We start from the raw sequence: 23,050 nt of genomic DNA, 5'->3' as shown, positions 1-23,050 counted from the left end.
GTGTTTACATTTTCGACACCAGCTCTCTACATCTTCTCTAACGTGAAGCCAGTAGAATCCTTCTCGTATTTTGTCAAGGATCTTGTTCACTCCTAAATGTTCCCCAGAAGGGCTGCCATGCATTTCATCAAGGATTTCGGTCGTTCTACTTCTTGGTATTACAACTTGCATGCGGTGTTTTGATCCATCAGCTGATTCCCATTTTCGTTTCAGCAAATCCCCTTCCAAATACAATGAGTCCCACTGAGCCCAATAACCCTTTAACACGGCACTATATTCTGAGATGCTTTGCCAGTCCGGTCGCTTGCCCTTCTTCTTCCATGTGATCAGATGTTGTAGGTCCTCATCCGCAAACTGTGCATCTGCAAGATCCGTTGGTGTCCAACCGTCATCCGCTGATATTGTTGTTGCGTCTTCCGATTGTATCTTCTCGTGACGACAGCAATATTTGCATCCTGGTAAACATGGTCGACGTGAGAGAGCATCAGCATTACTATGAGTTGTTCCTTTGCGGTGCACGATCTCGAAGTCGTACATTTGTAAACGTTCCAACCATCGGGCCATCTGTCCTTCAAGATCCTTGAAGTTGAGGAGCCATCTTAACGCTGCATGATCAGTTCGGAGAAGAAATTTCTGTCCATAAAGGTACTTGTGGAAGTGTTTTGTTGCATTGACTATTGCTAGTAACTCCTTCCTGGTCACACAATAGTTTCGTTCGGGCTTTGTGAATCCTCTGCAATAATACTCTAGCACCTTTTCTTCTCCGTCTATATGCTGTGACAAAACGGCTCCGATTCCGTTGTTACTTGCATCAGTATCTAACACAAACGTCTTGCCACGAACTGGATATGCTAGCAAAGGAGCATCACATAGTTCAACTTTTAACTTTTCAAATGCTGAGTCGCATAGGGTATTTCAGTTGAAAACTCGGTCCTTCTCGGTAAGTTGGTGGAGAGGTCTGGCAACTTTTGCAAAATCCTTTACAAAACGTCGATAGTACGTTGCCAATCCCAGAAAACTGCGCAATTCATTTTTATCCTTTGGAGTTGGCCAGTCTTTCACAATTTCTATCTTGCTGGGATCGGTTCGAACTCCATCTGAAGATACCACATGTCCCAAATAGTTAACTTCTTTAGAAAATAACCTGCACTTTTTAACGTTCAGCTTTAAATTTGCCACCCAAAGTCTTGTGAAGATCTCTCGTAAGTTTTCGACGTGTTGATCAAATGTTCTTCCTAGAACAATTATGTCGTCTAAATAGACAAGACAGGTTTTCCAGTTGAGACCTTGCAATACACATTCCATCAGTCGCTCGAATGTGGCTGGGGCATTGCACAATCCAAATGGCATGACGGTGAATTGCCACAACCCCGATCCGATAGAAAACGCTGTCTTTTCGCGATCGTTCTTGTCGATTTCTACTTGCCAGTATCCGCTTTTCCAATCAAGCGTAGAGAACCAACTTGAGCCAGATAGGGTGTCCATGATGTCATTAATCCTCGGTAACGGATTGCTGTCTTTTTTAGTCACATCATTTAACTTCCTATAATCAACGCAAAAACGGGTAGTGCCGTCCTTCTTCTTTACCAAAACAACTGGCGAAATCCAGGGACTTGATGACGGTTCGATGACGCCTTGATTCTGCATTGTCGTTATCATTTCGTTTACTTCTGTTTGTTTTGCTAGAGGAAGACGTCGTGGTACTTGTCGGATCGGTTTCGCATCCTGAGTATCAATTCGGTGAGTTACCAGAGCTGTTTTACCTTGGTCATTGTCACCGGTTGAAAACACGTCTGCAAAATCAGCAATCAACGCCTCGGCTTTTAGACGGTCTTCTTGATACAAATTGAGTTCATCCAGTAGATTTTTGGTAAGTTCTTTGAGTCTACCTTTGTCAGTTGGTAGAACCTTTTCCTGTTGCTCCATATCTAATGATTTCATCAAATTTATTGATTGGCAATTACCTATTTCCTCGCCTTTTTTAATTTTAATAGTGTGTTTAGCGGTATTCATTATTCTGACAGGAATAAGACCATTTTTGTTCGCTTCTACCAAGCATTTTCCAATGACCGCGTTCTGTACATTTGTCGTTGAGGTTGGCTCCATCAAATAGAACTGGTGGCCCCTTGGATCGCAATTCAACTTTCCCCATACGATGTTTTCAGATGATTGAGGTAGTTCTATGTCACAATCGACTGTCACTCGAATGCGTTTTTTGTCGCTATCCCCTATTATCACTTCTGTATTTCTCCATTTAAGAGTGCGTTTTTCTAGGTCAATTTTGAACTCATATTTTGTCAGAAAGTCGACACCTATTATGCATTCGTCGATGATATCCGCGACTAAGAATGAACCTTCGAATAACAAGTCGCCTAGCTGAACAGTACGGAGAATCTTTCCATAGACTGGTGCTGTTCCTCCGGTAGCTGTTCGAAGGATGTATTTGTTAGAAGTCTCTTTCTTCAGATTGGGTACCAAATCAGATCTTAAAATCGATTTTGTTGCTTCGGTGTCGACTGTAATTACACATTCTCGTTGATCAACTTTTCCGTTCAGCCATAGGTCGTTTCGATTTCGATGTAATCTGGAAACGTTAATTACGGTACTGGGGGCGTCAATTCTACTAGCCAACCTCTGCCCCACAAAGTTGACTCTTATTAGTTTTCTGCCCCTTCGTTAGAAGGGGTCGATCGTGATACAGGATCATCTTCTCTTCTTTTGCGCCATCTTGTTGCGCAATTTAGGCAGTAGTTATCTTTTAGGCGGTGTTTACAATCACGACGTAGATGGCTTTTTTCACCCCAAATCCAGTATTGGGGTACACCATGCTGTTGAGGTTCGCGTTTCACAACCACCTTCTGGCAAGAGCATTCTTCATGTACTTGGCGTGGACGTACGTCACTTTTTGATGCTTGCTTTGCCGATTCAAAAGTGAGACTGTGCGCAACGGCATCCTTGAGTTTTCGTTTATCTGACAAGAGAAGGGATTGCTTGAGTTCCGAATCACGAAGGGCTTTGATAAACGTATCCAGGGCAGTTTCGTCTCTATGCTCGGGGTCTGATTTCGGATACGACAGCAATGTCAACCGTTCGATATCTTGTGCCAGCTGCTGAATGGATTCACCAGATCGTTGCGTTCTGTTTCTAAGCTGAGATCGATAAATCTGTTTCATGTGTTCTTCACCATAACGTAAATCCAACGCGCTAACCAGAACTTCATAGTTGAAGTGGTTCTCCGCCGGAATCGTCTGAAGAACCTCTGCTGCTGAACCTCGCAGGGCCAGTATCAGTGCTGTTGCTCGTTCTTTTCCGTTCCAACAGTTACTAGTTGCCGCTGCTTCGAACTGGATTTTATAAACGTTCCAGGACATCTCTCCGTCAAATGCTGGTTCCTTCAAAGTTCTTCCGGATGCATGATCTAACGGCATGGCCATTTTTTTTGGATTGCTCCAATTATCGCTTCAATTTGTCTATCTTGTGATCTACCTCAACGGTCTGACGATCAAGTTTCTGCTCGATCATTTCTATTCTTGTTGACTGTTCTTCAATCTGTTCTGCCACTTCCAATTTTACGTGTTTTAACTCCTCTGTCTGTCGTTCGGACTGTTCCTTGATCTGTTGTTTTACCTCTTCTGTCTGTCGTTCGGACTGTCGTTCGGACTGTCGTTCGGACTGCTGTTTGATTTGTTTTAACTCCTCTGTCTGTCGTTCGGACTGTTCCTTGATCTGTTGTTTTAACTCTTCTGTCTGTCGTTCGGACTGTTGTTTTATTTCAGTTGACATACTAAGCAGAAGTTCCATCATTTTAGCGGTTGTAAACGTGCTTGTGCTAATTTCATTGTCTTCGTCAGCACCATCAAACTTGAATTCGTCTGGGTTCTTACCTTCGTCAATGAGAGCTTCTCTCAGACGTGCTACTAGTACTTCTTTGTTGCCACTTGTGACAAGGCTTCGTTTCTGTAGTTCTTCTCGTAGCTGAACTACGTTCAAACCACACAGTTTTGACATCGTGTTCTTTTTCTATGAGTAGTAATTCGCTAGTCGAAGATCCCACTTCTGACACCAATGTTATAATACTCGCTGTTGTATTCGATTGAATAAAATACTCCAAACAGTTATTAGTTATTAAACTTTATTTACAGAAAAAATCAACTAATCGTTTATTTCTAGCAAATTCAAATTAACGCAACAATTAACTTTTAAACAACGTCAACAAACAAATCAAATATCGCTTTAAATAATTCACCGAATCGCTATTCACGAAATCACAAAATCACGAATTTCACTAATCACGAATTTCTTGCGACGTGCGCTTATATACTCTTCGCAAGCGTCGTTTCTAGATTCTTCTAGATGGTCCGATTCTAGCATACTCTAGAATGCTACAGTCACTAGAACATTCTAGAATACGCTAGAATCTAGTGCGTTCGGTAGCACGGTTATAACATTATTTTTGTTTTTTTTTTTTTTTATTTGAACGAAACAAGATAACTGTTTTAATAATTATTTTTTTTATTAATCAAAAAATCATGAAACAAAAAAATATAAAATGAAGATATTTTTTTTACTTTTAAACTTTTTTTATTTTTTTGTTTTTATTAAATTTACCTTTAATATTTACACTCATTAATTTTTTTTAACAAATTTCTACAGATGCAGTTGTAAAAACGTTCACAGATGCTTTCTTTGACGTTATGATTACTAAAACAGAACTTATCCTCAACCAACAAAATATCAATCATTATGCGGATAATTATTTAAAAGTGATGAGAAGTCTTCGTTGATTGTTGGAGGTTTTGAAAAGTTTCATAGCTGTTTCTATTTTTTTCATGGTTTGAAAAATTTGCCAGCGGCCTAGACAAGCTGAAAATGCTTATTCAGCTGGCTTCAACAAACCTCCTCTATTGGTGTTTTGCAAATAGACTACAATATTAGAATGATCTTCATTGATATAAAATGAATCGTCATCCAAAAGGACCTCCCTGCAGTCGAGACATCTAATCGTACTGAGAATACTTTTCACTACTGCCCCTGCTACATAATATATTGTACTGGCTTCATTGACATCTGGCCATTCAAGATTTGACAATTTTTTTAAAATTTCTGAAGAGCTGTTGATTTTTACATAATTCGTTTCAAAACTAATATCATCAATAAAGTTGTCAACTTCATTAAAAGCCAGTTTAGAATGAGCAAGCAATGATATTTTAATTTTTGCATCATTTTTCATCATTTGCCACAGAGAAATAAAATCAAGAGAATCATAGAAATTCAAACACTCAATTAAATGTTTGATATAAGAAAATTCATTAATTTTCTTTCAAAAGCAAACAACAAAATTAGTGTTAAAGAACAAAAGAAAAATATGAAAGCGAAAAAATTTTCTGCTGACTATGTAAGCTGGTTTTGTCCAAACAAGTTAAAACATGTTTGAGAGTTTACTATCAAACGTATTAACGTATCTTATGTTTTGAATGAAAGTAATGGTCTACCCTAGTGAAGAAAAATCTGATAAGCTTCTTCAATGCAAAAAATTACAATCAATGTTATAAATGATGTTAGTTAGTTAGTAAAGAGTTGTTTGGGAGCAAGGAAATGTGCATGCTGTTGAACTGTTATGTAGTGAGAATATGGAATACTGCATTTAGCTATTTTCGACGGATGAATGAAACAAAGGAAATTCTAAGTGATTTCAAGAACAGAAGAGAGCCAGGAAAAAAAGAGGAATGAATACATCAAACAGTTGATAACGGATCTCTGTTTTTGCTACGGCTACAATGAATTTCTCATGATCAAGTTGTTTGATTTGGTCCCAGATGAAATTGTTTAATATCTCGAGGCAGCTAACATGCCCAGGCCAGAAGCCACCAGAACCAACACTCTAAAAACAAAGAGAAGAGATTTTATTAACGCTTTGATCAACAGAGGTGTTGATGACAGGATTTCATCGAGGTCTCCTCGAAAAAAATATGAGAAAAAACACAAATGATATCTATGACGATGATGATGACGACAATAGAGACAACGACACTTCTGATGTTGCTGTCATCATCAACAACGATAATGACTAATGACGACGATGATGGTAAAGTCATTGCTGATAATAATAATAATATGTACAATGATGGTAATAATTACCGCAACCGTAATAATAATGATAATATTTATGGTAATAATAATGATAGTAATAGTGATAATGATTGTAATGGTGTTTACAACTTTAACTTGAGTAATGAAAACTTTTAAACTCTAATTTTCAAAACACCTTCCTATTTATGTCGAGATTTGAGAAAATTAGTGAAAAAGCGATTCTACAATCTTTACACAGGCAAAAAAATTCTCTGTTGATTTGAACGATTTTGAAGAAGCGCTGTGTATTGTGAAACCAACGACGATGGTAGGAGACACAATCTCGATCCCAGAAGTCACGTGGGAAGACTTCAGAGAAGAGTTGGTTTGGTCAATTTTGAATCGCATCAAAAATTCTGTTTTGATGACGAAATGTGGACAATCGAGAACGTCAATGCCACTAATGGACAGATTGTAGTTGCTTGCTTAACCGCTGATTTTACTATGCAAAATGTTCTTATAAAAATTGGACTGAAGGTGATATCAGTGGATGGTTTGCTCATCAAACTGACCAAAAATTGTGTGTAAATATGTCATGCATGCTTCAAGATAACAAAAAACATAATGAAAAAATTTTGCTCTCAATGTGTCAATCAAACTCTGCAAAAAGTCACCATGTTTATCGGTCAAGAAGGAAGTGTTGTCTGCCATCTATCCAAATACAAAATACCTCCTGCCAGGGGTACAAGGTATTCCCTGCCCATGCCAAAATGTGGCAAATACAATCGAGATCCAATCTTATGCGCGGATAAATTACTTTATTCTGTTTTCTATACTTTTCACGTTTATTTATTTTAGTTACCATTTTATACTATTGCCTTGCCTTGATGGAAAAAAGATATTTCTGTTTGCCAGATCATCTTTTTTAATTTTTTTTTATTCGAAAATTTTCAATTATATCTGCTTATAATTGATTTACGCGTGTTACTTCATCGATATTAATCGACATTAACATTAGTAATTAAAGTTTGTTTAAGAATTCATCTTAGTTTTAGAAATGATCCGTTCACTTTCACTTTTTGCCAGAAGAAGTTGGGAATGCACGAAATTTAAATATACTCATATTGTTTTTAGATGCTTATTATGGAAATGAGATAATTCTGTTTACCCGGTCTTTTTTTTTAATTTTTTTCAAAAATTTTCAATTTTATATGTGCTTATAATTGATTTATGCATCTTACTTTATCGATATTAAAGTTTGTTCAAGAATTATATAAATATAGCAAACTTTGTTATAAAAATATACCAACTTGTCGCTAAGACCACCTATAGGTATCATATACAAAAATATTACCGAATCATACGAAATTAATACTTTATGACATCTTGGTAATATGCAAAAATAATAAATCATAATTATAAAAAAAAATGAATGCCGTTATTTATACAATAAAAAAAATTAACGGTTAATTCGACAAAATTACCAAATAAATATTTTCAGTTTTTAATTATTTCTAAATGAAAAAGAGAATAAGACGAATGATATCTGGTATGACACATCTTATGTACGGATTGTAACAATATGCGAAGTCGTTATATTATAACTTAATTTGAAAGGATATAACTAATGATGAGTTTATTGTGATATTTATGTGATATTTAGTTTTTATTTAATCAAATTTTTCTTCTTTATCCTTTAAGCCGGGTGAACAGCAAGTCTAATAAAACGGCGACGGCGCCAACGTGCTTCCTGACGAGTTGATTCTTGTGATGAAACTCCGAATAAATATTTCGATAAGCGCCGGAGAAGGAAGAAGATAGTCTCCCGGGAGGCAGCAATCCTACCTAAAATTCCTGACAACATCGATTATTCCTGGAAATACTTTACCTGTGCCTGCCAAGAGTCATCTGGATAACAAATGGAGAATGGCAGGAATAGGTGCGTGTATAAAAACCTGGGAAACACTTGTTTCATTGCAGCGACTCTGCAGTGCCTGGTCAGTTTGCCAATATGACTGTAAGATATGGAGAGATAATTTCTGCTCGGTTCGTATGTTGCAGGGACTAGCTGTGCAACTGTTTAACAGTGAACCAATTGTTCCGAGAGAACCAGTTGGCAGTTTTCTCTCGTAGGAAAACACATGAAATTTGGAAAACGGGTGGATGCGCTTGAATTTTTGATGGATTTTTTGGTTAGGATGGCGACCTGCTTGATTTTCATCAGCGATTTTTTTTGTTTTTTAACAAATTACTTTAGTAGTTTCGATAGCAAATTGTTTGTTTCGAGTGTCGTTAATTTCTTTCAGGTTGAAAAAATTGTTTCTAGGGTGAAACTACTGAAAAATGAACTGGAGCTTCTGAAAACTGTTAATTTTTCGCGCGATATTTTGGACAAAGTTCTGTATTGCATTAACTTTTAAAAACTTTGAAGCTAAATGGTTTTTTAGACAAATTTTATATTTTGTTAGTTCAATTTTATCGAGAATTCCGAATGTAATAAACTGGATTAATTGTAATCTTCAACTAATTATAGACAATGTTGAGGCAATTCTTAATAACCAACGAATGGTTTGAATGGAAACGTGGAATGTTATTTGTTAACAATTAGTCTATGCCTGATAGTGTTACGTTCTATCGTTTCTAATAGATCAATGTTTGGTAATAGAACCAAATATGTGAAGGCTTGTACAGCAAAATCAACTAGTCGGCTTGCTTGCAAGCTGACATAAACGTTTATAATAATTAATCTCTCAAAATGAATCTAAAGTGACTACAAACAAACACTGTCCCTGAGGTTTGGCCATGGGCTGATCGTAATGTCTCCTCCTTGGTCCTCGCTATAGATTCCCAGTGTAAATCACACACACACACCAATGACATAATGGAAAAAGATCAATATATTACTGTGTGTTGTGCTACCTCACATAGAACTAAATATAACACTGGAACATCCATAATGTTTCAAGTAGTGCAGAATGGTGATGTGAGTTAGTATGGCTCATTGTTGTTTTGTTGTACGCTGCTAACATTTCAATCATTGGATATGATTTATCAATAATTTAATTTATTCATAATATTTTACTAGCAATTAAACTTTTTACCAAATCACACAGTCATATGCCAGCTTTGTCGAAACTCCTCAAATAGTTGAGTCTTCTTTCAACATTAGTAGCCTTAAGGCTGACTGCGGATCGTAACGGCAGCTAATGCCATTGCTTTGTTCATTTGTGTTATCGTTATATGGTAAAATGTTATAGAGAACCTTAATTTTAATGGCACGATAACGATAATGACGTAATAGATGGCGACGGTGATGACGTAGCAGATGATGATGATGATGAGGAGGAGGATGACGTAACAGATGATGACGATTAATAAAAAAATATCAAAATGATGATGACGATTATGGTGATGATGGTTGTAAAAAAAATGGTAGGAAGAAATGGATGAAAGATGGAGAGGGTGTAATGTTACTGGAGACCATCTAGCCATCAGTTGGAATAGCCTGGAGCTTCAAATGTTTTCTTACAATTTTAACATCGCAAATTCATAACACACAGCAACACATCATCACAACAACACTTCATCAAAAAAACACATCCTCACAACAACACATCATTGCAACAACTTATCATCACAACGACGCATCATCACAAAAACACAACAACATACCATCGCAACAACACACAACAAGACAACCTCGCAACACAACACAACACTGCACAACAGCATAACACTGCACACCAACACAACACAACAATATGACACAGCACTAAACAGTGGCACTTTGAAGTTTGCACGGGTCACATACTTCTTGCTACTTATTTGTTTTCATTCTCATCATTTGTTTACGTCCAACTGCCATTAAACTTGCGCCCTGTCTCATGTATGTGATACGAAACGAACAACACACACTAGCACAAATACAACATGCTCTGTAGATGTGAAACCGTGAAACGTACATCTTTAATAAATCTGCATACACACATGTGCGTGCACACCACATACACACATACACAAGTATGTGTGTACGCGCGTGAATGACAACACAAGCTTTATATTGTATATATTATGTATATATATATATATATATATATATATATATATATATTAAAAAATGGTCTTTTACAAGCATATTATATATATATATATATTTATATTTATATATAAATAATGTTTTATGTGTGTGCATATACATACATAAAGCAAACACATACATACGTATGCCAGCAAAAATACATACATACATACATACATAAGCTACATACACACGCCAGCATACAAAAGCTTAAAATGTTTTTGAAAACAAACATTCGAGTTTGAAACATGTTGAGATGATGACATTCAGGAAAGCGAACGTCAAAATGTTTTTTGGACCGATTTGCTTGTTAACCTCTGACTTTAAATTTGTTATTAACGATTTTTAATGAAAATGAGAAATTTTTGAAATCTCATTAATTGATTGTGAGGCTACTCGGCTGTTATTAATCTGCCTGTAAATTGATCTCCTCCCGTGCAAGGTTCAAACAGGCAGCGAGTTTCTGCAGTACGGTTCACTAGAAAGAAAGTACAGTTATGTGTGTTTGAGAGTGTGTGTGTGCGTGCGTGTGTGTGTGTGTGAGTATGCGCGTGTGCGTGCATGCAGCGGCGGATTTAGACAACTCCGACGGGTGGGTGCCCAATATTTTCCAAGATTTTGATGACCAGGGGTAACTTTTTTTACAAATTTTTGTACGAAATTTCTTATGTTCATTCCCCGGGATAGCCAACTTTTTTACGTGGGAGCTCCCACTCGTTTTGATAATGTAGTCAAAATGTACACCTTTTTTGGGGCCTGCAATACCCATCTTTCTTTCAAAAACGCTACTTTTACTGTTAAAACAAGAACATTTACTAACCTTTAATACAAATAACGCTCACAACGGAGGATGCGTTGCTTATCTGTTTGTGTGTGTATGTGCGTGTGTATGTGTTTTTGTGTGTGTGTGTGTGTGTGTGCGTCTGTACTTGCCTAGAGTATTGTTACATAACGTATGATAGAGATATTGTTATTTGAGTTGCACCAACTGCTTCTTGCTCTCTTGCTCCAGTTCTGTTTCATTTTCAATTTGTCCGTGTGATCCCATGCAACGTTAAACACCTGGATGAAATTTTATATTATGTTCTAATATATTTTAGTTTATATGTGTGCGCGCGTGCACGTGTGTGTGTGTGTGTGTGTGCGTGTGTGTGCGTGTGTTTAATAATGTGCACAAACAACACTAGTAGAAGATTGCATACACCTTATTTAAGCATGCAGAAGTCCAGTGAATAAAAGTGACTGTTTGTAGTTGGGTTATATTACGTGGGCTAGTATGTTTCTGTCTGTCCGTGTGAGTGTATCCGTATGTGTGTGTGTTGTGTGTGTGTGTGAGTTTGCTTATGCAACATTTTTCCACTTTTTTTTACACAAAAATGAAGTTGTTTTGAATTTCAAACGAAGTCGCTATGAAGCAAGAGTTTGAACAGAACCAACATTTGATAAAATTTATATCTCAATAATTATTTCTGATTTTACGATGTGTCGTTATTTTCAAATCAAATATTAGATATTGAAAAAATATATTAAATTTGATTTAATAAAAAAAATAAGTTAAATTATTTTATAAAATACCCAACCAGATTTGACACAAGATTATAATTATAGAATTCCACCACGCACGAACCAATTAGGAATGGGTCAGCAGGTTGCCCTGCGCCTGGGAGATCAACAATCTTGGATCCTTTTGGTACCTTTGTTGCCATTCCTAAGAACCCAGGGGCAGCACATACATCGTTTTAATTAAAGTGTTCATTTTTATTGCAGCCTACTAACTTACAAAAACACATTTGAATGGCGCGTCTGAATACGTCACGTATCAAACAAAGGTTACGAGGTCACGAACTTTGAACCTGACCCTGACGACTGATCCATTATAATGTATGGTGCCATTTGCAAAGAGATGGATAGATGGACGAACGGATGGATGAATAAACCGATACATTGATGGATGAATGAATGGATAGATAAATGAGTGAATGGATGAATGGATGGATGTACGTATGTATGATGTATGATATACATCCATCTATTTATTCATGGATGAATAAATAGATAGATGGATGGATAATTATATGAATGGATAGATAAATTAATAGATGGATGCATTAATGGATGGATGAGTGTGCGGTTTCATGGATGGACGGGTGGACGAACGAATGGATAGGCGGGTGAATACGGTGTGCATTACATTTCTTTCAACTTGTTTCATTTTTGACTGTTGTACGGATCTGTGTGTTGGTGTGTGTTTGCATGTGTTGTTTTGTGTGTGCATGTAGTGTTGGTATGTGTTTCCAGACCGCGTGCGTGCGTGCGTGTGTGTGTGTGTCACAGTAGCGAGAGGGGGCCAAGACTTTGAAAAATATTTGAGTCCAAGGGGGAATTTTTCATGAGTTGTCGACCGAAGGAGGAAGTCCAAAAAAAGTCAGGAGGAAAGTTGATGACCGAAATTAATTTGTTTTTGAAACGTTTTTAGTGATACGCCACTGTGTGTGTGCGCGTGTATGTGTGTGTGTGTGTATGTGTGTGTCTTTGTGTGTTTATTGTGTGTGTGCGTGTATGTGTGTGTGTCTTTGTGTGTTTATTGTGTCTGTCTTTTTCATTTTGAGTCAAAGAAACGAGATATAAGAAACAACCGTTTTTTGATCATCGTAGTCGTCATCAGTTTGTTTAGCAATTTAAACATTTTCATCAAAATGTAATCATTCTCATCATCCTCATTCATCATCCTTTTATGATCACAATAACACTTTTCATCATGAGTGATGATTGCCAACATCATTATCACAATCACCCCCGTCATATTCATCATCATCATCATCACCAATGCCACACTACTATCATCAACATTACGATCACCATCGTCGTCGTGGTCGTCATCCTATCCATCACCAATACGGTCTTTCCAGACGTCAACAATTATGACAGATAGAATGCATCACATCACATCTGATCACATCACCAAACATCACATGCTCAAACGAATGCCACACACACACACACACACACACACACACACACACACACGCACGCACGCACCACACACACACACACACACACACACACACACACAGACACTTGCACCTTCATCAACGTTCAATATTATTTCAAATGCTAACCATCAGACAGTTAACATACTGCAGAGTGTTGTATTTTACGGTACAACACATTACGTTACCTACTACATAAACACATGTGGACGGACGTACCAGATGAAATTTTTTTATATATTCCATTACGGTCATCTTGCTTTCTTATGACTTCCAAGTTTGAAAATCAAACAAAATATGTATGAACAATCAAACATCAGACCATTTAAGCAACACATACAAAAGTATACAAATGTTTATAAAACACATATTCGTTACCTATACACTTTACAAAACCATTCTTTTTAATACCAAACCATACACACACTCCAAACACACAAACAGATACATGCAAACAAAGAAACATACTAATAACCAATCAAACAAACAAACAGGCAATCACACACACACACACATACACCCACACCCACCCACACACACACACAAACAATCAAACAAACAAAACACACAAACAAAAACAGCCAGAGTCACAAACACGCCACGCTTTGAACGGTACGATTGATAATAAGCATGACGAACGTAAGAACACAAATTGAATATGATTGGCTGACACTGGAAACGATGCTACGTCTTGCTCGTCCATCCTCACTGACTTCATCCTACTTACATAGTAACAATAGGTCGAAATATGATAACACCACGTTGTTATAAAACACCATCAAGTCATATTATGTTAAAATTAGTTATGACATAATAACAATGAAATAAAAAATGACCGGTATTTTAGAAGGACGGCCTATGAAATTGAGTCGTATTTGACGTAGTAGCTTGTAAATAGCAACCACACGAGAGTTAAATAGCAACGAATCTGCGCATAACTTTAATGACATATTCACACTAAGAATGACACGTCGACTTTGAAGATTCAACAACGTAGAGTGCAGTTTGAGAATCCTGTTATTTCAATGTCTATCTCTCGAAAAATGCTCCCACCACTGGGGTGACGTTTTAAGGTAGTCTCATAAAGGGATTATATCATTTAATAACTTGCTTCATGCCCGCAAACGTGTAACTAACTATCTCTTAAGAGCCGTTATGTTGATGCTGCACAAGTCTGTTTGTAGATGGCTTCAGCAGTAGATATTTGAAAATTTTTGACAGCATCAGCAGACATTAATGGCGGTTAATTGAATGGAGAACTGACTGGCGAAGGTCTGCTAAACGCAACAAATTTTAATTACAGCATGTCAAATTCATAACTAAACAAACTCGGCTTGCGAATAAATAAACATGGAGAAAAGCACATGTTTGCTGTGTTTATGCATTCCGTACTGGCTGTGTGATGTTGTGTCGTTGTGCAGTTGTTGTGCGACTGTTGGCTGTGTGTGTGTGTGTGTGTGCGTGTGTGTGTGTGTGCGTGTGTGTGTGTGTGTGTAAAAAGTGTGCTCGTTGTCTTTCTGTACAATGTGTTGTTTAATTTTCTTGTAGTGCCTTTAACTTCGTCTAATATAAAATGCTTTTGATTTCATCTATATGTTAATTAAAAAAATGTCTAACGTTAATTTTAATAAAATGATTGAAATAATTTGACTGCATTTTGGTCTAATGCTGTGTTGTGCAGTGTTGAATGCTTGTCTTATCTTATGTACCTATAGATATGAAACTTGGACGAAGTTGGTTTTGGTGGTTAGCTGTTTTGGTGGTTAGCTTTAAAACAGTGTCTTTAACAATAGCCGCCAACCAGTTAATGTTTCTAACCGATAGACTTAATTCACGTCTGCCATGCACATTCTATCGGTATATATATAAATATATATTCTTTGTTAATTCGTTTATATTTAAATACGTATATGATGGAGTACATAGATAAAGTCAAGATCCAGTCAAACGCATTTATATTCCCGAGCGATAATTGAGTGTTACGTAGAAAGGAGTCAGTCGGAAGATTGGTAAAGTGCACGGAATGGATGGTACAAATTACAAAGTACACTTTCATGGTATCTCGTAACCTCCAAACTTGAGAGAAAAATGACTAAAAATTAAAAAAATTTCATTCCACTCATTTGTTATGCTTGGAGGGAGAATCCTCTAAGCTGTCTAAATAATCGGTGTTGTTAATTGAAGGGTATAAAAACAAAAAAAAAATCTAACCAAATTAGATAACTTGACTAAATAAGGAACAAACTGACTTGAATTAAAGAGCGATGACAACGAATCCCATCGTAAACATCCAATCACCTGATCCTCTCAACATAAACACGAACATAAACAACTTTTCCTAAAGGTCAGCTAGTGATTGTTCCTGACGTTTCACCAATCCACTTCCAACGTAAACACAATGCCCTTCTTATACTTCCTCTACATACCTATCGATGTCACAATGAATGCCTAGTAATAATGTATATAATAAATATTGATCTATCTATTAAATATTATATATGTGTGTACGTGCGTGCGTGCGTGTGTGTTTGTTTTCTGAACGTTTTATTATTTCGTAACACATAAAATATTTTTTTTTTTTGTTTTTTTTTAAATTATTAATTTCTACCCTATCAGGTGCTTGTGGCGATTATTTGTGGGAATATGCATGTAAAAAACCAAAGTATTATTGCTGAAATAATAATGTTATTAATCACGTGCCAGTCATCACATTTCGATTTCGGATTTTTATTTTAAAGTTTAACTCTTGCTAACGTTGCTAATAATAATTATAATTGAGGTAATTAACACTGCACAGTTACAACAATCGCGAGAAACGCCAGTTAAGTATGACTACTATGCCAGCTACCAACCATGAGCTGCAAACTGCAGACAACTTGACGAGAATTAAACTGCGTTCGTTCACCAGCAAAACATATAGGACCTCATCTCAATTAACTTTGCAGACAACTCTAAGTACATAAGCTTGCTCAGTGCACACACACACACGCTCACAAAAGCACACATACATTATGAACCAACATTTTTTTTGATCGTACATGCGAATACTTAAATAAGACTGATCCGTGAGCCTGTACATTATTCAGGCACCCAATTATCATTTGTTGAACATTCAAACAACTTTGTGTTCTGAAATTACAAAATAGCATCAAAAAATATAAAAACACAACAATTTATATCATACCATTTAGACAACAAAGATAAACAAGAACACAAAAACGCATTATCTAAAACATACACTGTAACACACAAGCACTATAACACACAGACACACACACAGACACACACACACACAATGACACACAAACAACAATTTGGAAACAAACATACGTAGAGTCGGTGTCAAGATGGCATTATTAAAGTTCCCACGTTCAGCTTTTTTTGACGTGTCTTTAATTACCACCGACCTGATCATTATTTTATTATCATCATCGCCGTTAACGATGATGATGATGTATGAGTGTCAGTATCATTTCATCATTAATGATGATGACATTAATGATGATAACGTTAATGATGAAAATGTTTTTGTTTTGCTTTTAAAGTTATCATGGCCAGTGTTGGCGTTTGACAGAATTTTCTACTTATCGTTTTAATCACTATCAAACCGCCTTGAGTTATAATATTCAAATATTCAACGATGTTTGAGAAAGTATGATTGCTTCTGTTGTCTCATTATGGATGTCGTCGTCATCGGATGAATCATTTTCTACGTAATCCTCAGTCATTGTTCGTTTCGTTGTCTTTTTCTTGTGACCATCATTATGAATATGATATATGGTTGTTGATCTAATCGCTGTAGTCACATCATCAGTTTGTTTTAACATTTGTTTGAAATCATTGTCAGCCAGCATCGTCGTCTTCATCGTCACAATTCTCCTTCTCACTCCATCATCTTTTATTTTTATCCTTATCGTATCCAGTCTCATAGACATAATCATTGTTGTCATCGTCATCTTGTTCATCCTCCCAAACGTTATATTCATAATTATCCTCATCATCATCATTATCATCGTCATCGTCCTTAACATTTTCACTCACTCCATCATCTTCACATTCGTCAACGTTGTACAACTAAAAGAAAGTTTAAATTGGAAACACATTTGAGGAGGCTTAAAAATTCATTTTCAAGAAAAGCCGATTCAAACAAAACAATTATATCATGCCAGCCAGCCAGCCAGCCAGCCGAATTTTTTTCTAATTTTCACTGTTAAAGTTCTTTCGAAAACATCCCATACGATCACCGATGATACAGTCATTCATACGCACTTTCATGCTTACAAAAGTTTACACGGTTTAAATTCTTTTATAGTTTTTGAAGGCATGACAGTGAAGGAATAATTTTCATGATAATAAATAAATAAATGAACGGATAAATATGTAAACAAACAAACATACAACAAACAAACAAACAAATATTCAAACAAACAAACAAACAAACATAAAACAAAACATGCAAACAAATAATTAAATAAATAAATAAAATTAGACAAACAGCGCATCCAGCCAGTCAAATCTCATCAAAAGATGTTTCTATCCTTCAATATTCTTTTCCATTCAACTTTCTCCATCAACCATCTTTAGCACACGTTAGGAAATGGTTGAAGCAGCAGTTAACCAGAACCACTTGGAGCTTTATCGATGAAAATTTTCTACTTTACTTTCTTAACTCTTTTTATTCTTTTTCATTACAAATTGTGCAATAACCTGTCTGCAACTTCATAAGTGGGCCGAATTGAAAATATAATAAGCACAAACACATGCAAAGAAATCTGAGAGAAGTTATGACTGAGACTTCTTAGTGAAACCGCGAAAGTTATTTTGGAACAGTCTACAATTTTGAAATAATGTAAATATGTATCGCAGATTTAAAATAAAAAACTAAAGGAAAATAATTGAAGCTAAGTTAGAATTGGTTTATGTGAATGATTTACATTTGCTAATATAAGCAGAAAGAAAATTTGACGACGATGTGCGAGGTTGGTGTGAGATTAAGGAGTGGTAAAAGGATGATTTGACTTATCTCTGGTAGATCTGCCAGGAAACGGATGATGTTGTCCAGATTGAAATGAGATAAAAACAATGATGCCAATGAGTAAAACTGGAAATTGGAAAGATGAAAATTATTGGCGTCAAATGGTTTTTAAACCTTCTTGAGTTATAAAATGGTTAAACAAATTCAGAGATTTCCTCTTATATAGTTTCTGTGCGTGTGACTCAGCATGAAAGCTCTGAAGCATCACCAAATCAACAGAAAATTATAAATGAAACAGTAAAGTAATGTGAATTGCTACTGAAAGTTTGTCACTGTTTTTAAAAATCCTGTGCAATTAATATCAAAAATAAAAAATCCATTATACAAATAATAAAAACATTTTGGTAATTTTTATAATTTAAAATTTTTTTTACAAAAATTAGTTTCTCCAAAAACGGTTTTTTTAAATAAGTTGAATTCTTGCAATACGAAGCTTACTAACTGGATGTCGTAATTGGTTAATTGCGGTTTCAGTTGGTTCGGGTTTGGCCAAGCTTCTGAGAAATTTTAAATATAACTAAAACAAAATCTATCTTTCTAGCCTTTCTCTTTCTTTCTCTCTCTTTCTCTTTCTCTCTCTCTCTCCCTCCCTCCCTCTCTCTCTCTCTCTCTCTCTCTCTCTCTCTCTCTCTCTCTCTCTCTCTCTCTCTCATGGGCATTGATTGTCACCCAATTTTGAACTGTCGGATAATTTTAGTAATTCTAATTTAATATGATATATATATATAATCGGATAGATGTGATTATACATAATTGCATCAACATTTTATGAAGCTGCTAGTTTAAATATGCACGTTTAAATCCGCCCAACGGTATTTATTTATAAACTGATAACACACTACAGATGAATCATGGCGAAGTTCATTCCATGAATTATTATCAGTGCCCATGCGGCATCGTCTACCATTAACCAATAACATTTAACAATTTGTCACACTTCTGAATTTGAAACTTAATTTAATGACTCTCAAACAAATCTAGTTTCGTGTTGCTTAAATATTTTTCAAAATAATTTGTTATCGAAATATCGCACTTGCTTGAAATAAAATAATTAGACAAGCTCTATTAATAAGTATGGTTCTTATTTTAGTTTATGAAAATGTATGTACATTCATCACTATAATGTATCCATTTGAAGTGATAGCTGTTCAATGTTTATAACGCAAAATAATGCCGAATTGGCCGAGTAATTAAAATGATATGATAAAGTTGAAATAAATTGCAATGTAATGTGATGTGCTCCCACACATAAACATTCAGAGCAGAACTATCAGTAACACATTAACACGCGACGTATGTAACCACTCAGAAGATGCGAGAATTTCTTGAAATCGAACCCGGACACTGCAGCACAGGACCAGGTGTTTTTAACCTTTACACCCCTCGGCGCCTCAATAGAAGTTTAGCGCATGACGAAAGTTTATGTCTTAATACATGTATAATGATTAGATGAGTGTGTGTGAGTGTGTGTGTGTGTGAGTGTGAGTGTGTGTGTGTGTGAGTGTGTGTGTGAGTGTGTACGTGAGTGTGTATGTGTGCGTGTGTGTGTGTGAGTTACGTACGTACTATCAACTTACAAGCAAACGCGCACATAATGTTTCATAAATATGCAGCCTGCAAGCCTGCGTGATACTCGGATGGATGGATGGATGTGTGAATGGATGGATGGATGGATGAATGATGCACTTCGTCACCAAGTCATTCTATGCCGTTTCTCCAAGCTGTGTTTTCAATTAAGAGATTTCATCCATTCATTCATCCACTCATCTATCCATCATTCACTCATCTAATCATTATTCATATCTTATTTAACCCATCATCGTCGTCGTCGTCCTCCTCCTCATCATTTTTATCATTAGCATTTTAAGTGACAATTGCTTCATCATTTAATAATTTCATCATCATTTAAATTTCATCATAGCAGCATCATCATCGTCGTTGTCATCATCGCCATCCTCTATCATTTCAACCATTTTGAACAACACCAGCATCACCAATGTAATGATTAAATACATCATCGGCAATGACGTCACGAATGGCGTCACAGCATCTTCAACATTGTCACAAGTCGTCATTCCACAATCTCATAAATCCTTCCTCCAGCACTCCGCGTTCACGTTTCAATAGATGATTATGTGAGTATGTGATGAAAACTAACGCTCAACAGAACCATTTTGTAGGATGGGAAGGTGCAAGGGATAAGCAGATGGAAAAACGTTAATTAATGGCACGATTCAGCTTCATTTTGTGCTACGAACATTCATTTCACTAGGCCAAATAACGCTTAAAAAGTTTTAAATAAAGTATTAAAAGAGTCAGGTTTTAACTGCAATTATGCTAAAGAATTGGCCATCTACTGCAAAATTTGATGTAGCTTAATAGCTGAAGCCCATGCAAACCTCATTCACGAGTAATTTTTTTGAGAGATTCGCATCATCGTTTGGCTTGAGTAAGATCTTAAACCAGAAATGAAATGTAGTGATTTGGGCATTTCAACGTTGTTCAATGTAAATTAACTCCCCAATCTTGGATGTGCCATCACTCAGCTCATCATGTTGAATACAGTCCACCTTGTGTCTCTTGTTGAACACCACTACATTTCAACTCCTAGAAAGTATTAAAGATCGAGTTTTGTGGAATTTGCCAATATCCTGAAAGGATAAGGCATGGGAAAGAAGAAGTAAGAGTAAGTGAAACTCATCCTTGCGGTCCAACATTTTGTCGTCCTTCCCTTCTTTGCTCTCTATAACTCAAGTCCAACCCAACATTCCACATGGGCGGGGCATGAACTAGGAGTGGGTGTGGCTTAAAATTCATTCGTGTTAACTTAAATACTTAAATTTTATCATTTCGTAGGTAGATTCAATTTTTTTAAAATGAAAGTTCAATGAAATAAATTCTGCATTTAACCGTTGGTTTCAAATCGACTTCAATTTTATAAAAATTCTTCAAAAGTTATTTCCTTATAATCAGCGCGCCAAAAAAACACACAGTACACACACACACAAACACACACACACAAACACACACACCACACAAACTAACAAACACTCGCACACGTGTTGAATCTTGATGTTGACGATAAAAAGGATGTAGCATTATTTTGTTCGTTTGTTCGTGCCGTCTTTCTCATGGCAACTAATTCGTCAATTTTTTGTATTCAAAAAAAATAAATTCTAACGAGGCAAGGAGCTAAAATTTTCGGTATTTAAAAAGTTTTATTTTACAGTCTTAAACATTTTAGGTTGAAAAATAATGTTTAAAAAACATCCAATAAGACGAATGAGTTTGAAAAATATATCAACTTGTTACTAAATAAAACGTGTTCATGCCGTCAAGTCCAGTCAGTTCAGTCATACAGACATACAAACAAATGTACATACAAACATATATACAAACATACATACAAACAAACATACATACATACATACACACAAACATTAAAAAACACACACACAAAAAACACACAAACAAGCAAACATACACACAAACACACACAAAAACAACAACACGCGCATGTCACACAAGCTTCCTGGAATTCCACTTTTATCTAATCATTGAACACAAAACACAGTGTAATTAAAAATAAATGCACACATTGAAATACTTACACAAACAATCCAGTTGTATATATACACATACACACACACAACACACACACATACACTCACACACAAATATATGTATATATATATATGGGCTGGAAGGAGCATATGTATATATATATATATATAATGTAATGTGTAAAAACATATATAAAATGAATGAAAATTTGAATTGAACATATGAAAGAATATAATTTTCAGCAAAACAAGAACATGTAGTTGCTTGAATGAATGGTTCAGGCAGCGGGCTTTCAATATAAAAATTCAAATTGAACATAACATAAAGTTGAATGAACATTTCGTCACTGACTCGACACATAAAGTTATGAATGTTGAATCTCACGGTACGGTACTTCCACGCTGGTCTATCGAGAATAATGTTAACTTAAAACGAATGAACGAGCGAGCAAGTCTGTCTCAATTCAATGCACTTGGGAGTCGTTGGATCAATAATATTAGTATTTCCGTCGGGTATATTTAATAAATAGAAATATATTTATAAACTTAATTAAAATAAATTTAATTACATATTACATTTAAATAATGTAATATGTAACGGTTGAAATTAAATGCGACACGTAAGAATCTGTGAAAAAAGTGTTGAAAGTAACTTAAGAGAACTGAAGTTTGCACGGATCACACACACGCGCCACAACATGATAACTGCAATATTATGCATTTGAAAGAAATTTACAATCTGTTATTCAAAGCGATATGAGCCATGCATTTTTAGAACAAACAAACAAACAAAAAACAAACTAACGAACGAACAAACGAACAACACACATACACATACTCACACGCACACACATTCGTGCTCATACAATGACGTGTATATTCATGTCTTATGAACACATAATTTTAACACATTCACTGGCAAGTTGGTTAAAAAAATGTCAAAAATGTAATGATTTCTTAATTAATATCCCAATTGCAAATGCAACCGTATAGACATAACATCCAAGCTTACATACAGCAGTTTTATATAGTGAAATAGTAATGGAGAGTCGAACAGTATGGTATCTACTCGAACAGAGGTCACTTCGTTGACGATCTTTTGTCGTCAAACTTGACACCGTCAATAAGATTTGGCACAAGATGTTCGGCGTTGCAGGGTTTGAATTCATAACATTAATTAGTGATTATTGCTGTTAAGTCGTTAATAAGAAATTGTGTTAAAAGAATTTCTCTTTTTTTAATTTATTGCTAATTTTTCGGCAAATTCATAAAACAAAAACGATAAACTAATTAGAATGTAGAAGAAATGAAACTC

The 23,050-nt window shown here is 35.7% G+C and overlaps 2 protein-coding genes across 2 annotated transcripts; one reads left to right on the top strand and one right to left on the bottom strand.

Annotated features, from left to right (window-relative positions):
* Positions 1-2,657: 2,657 nt before the first annotated feature.
* On the bottom strand, positions 2,658-4,008 carry HELRODRAFT_178715 (hypothetical protein; the record flags this gene model as incomplete). Its single annotated transcript, XM_009026797.1, has 2 exons — positions 2,658-3,418; positions 3,501-4,008. The coding sequence occupies 2 exons, from the start codon at positions 4,006-4,008 to the stop codon at positions 2,658-2,660; spliced, it is 1,269 nt and encodes a 422-aa protein (XP_009025045.1).
* A 1,840-nt stretch (positions 4,009-5,848) lies between these two features.
* Positions 5,849-7,831, top strand: HELRODRAFT_178714 (hypothetical protein; the record flags this gene model as incomplete). Its single annotated transcript, XM_009026796.1, has 4 exons — positions 5,849-5,952; positions 6,402-6,606; positions 6,679-6,818; positions 7,771-7,831. The coding sequence occupies 4 exons, from the start codon at positions 5,849-5,851 to the stop codon at positions 7,829-7,831; spliced, it is 510 nt and encodes a 169-aa protein (XP_009025044.1).
* Positions 7,832-23,050: the final 15,219 nt, after the last annotated feature.

The sequence above is a fragment of the Helobdella robusta genome, assembly GCF_000326865.2.
Source record: "Helobdella robusta unplaced genomic scaffold HELROscaffold_49, whole genome shotgun sequence".
NCBI lineage: Eukaryota > Metazoa > Annelida > Clitellata > Rhynchobdellida > Glossiphoniidae > Helobdella > Helobdella robusta.
The sequence above is the reverse complement of the archived record's forward strand: the minus strand, read 5'-3'. Positions and strand labels throughout refer to the sequence as shown.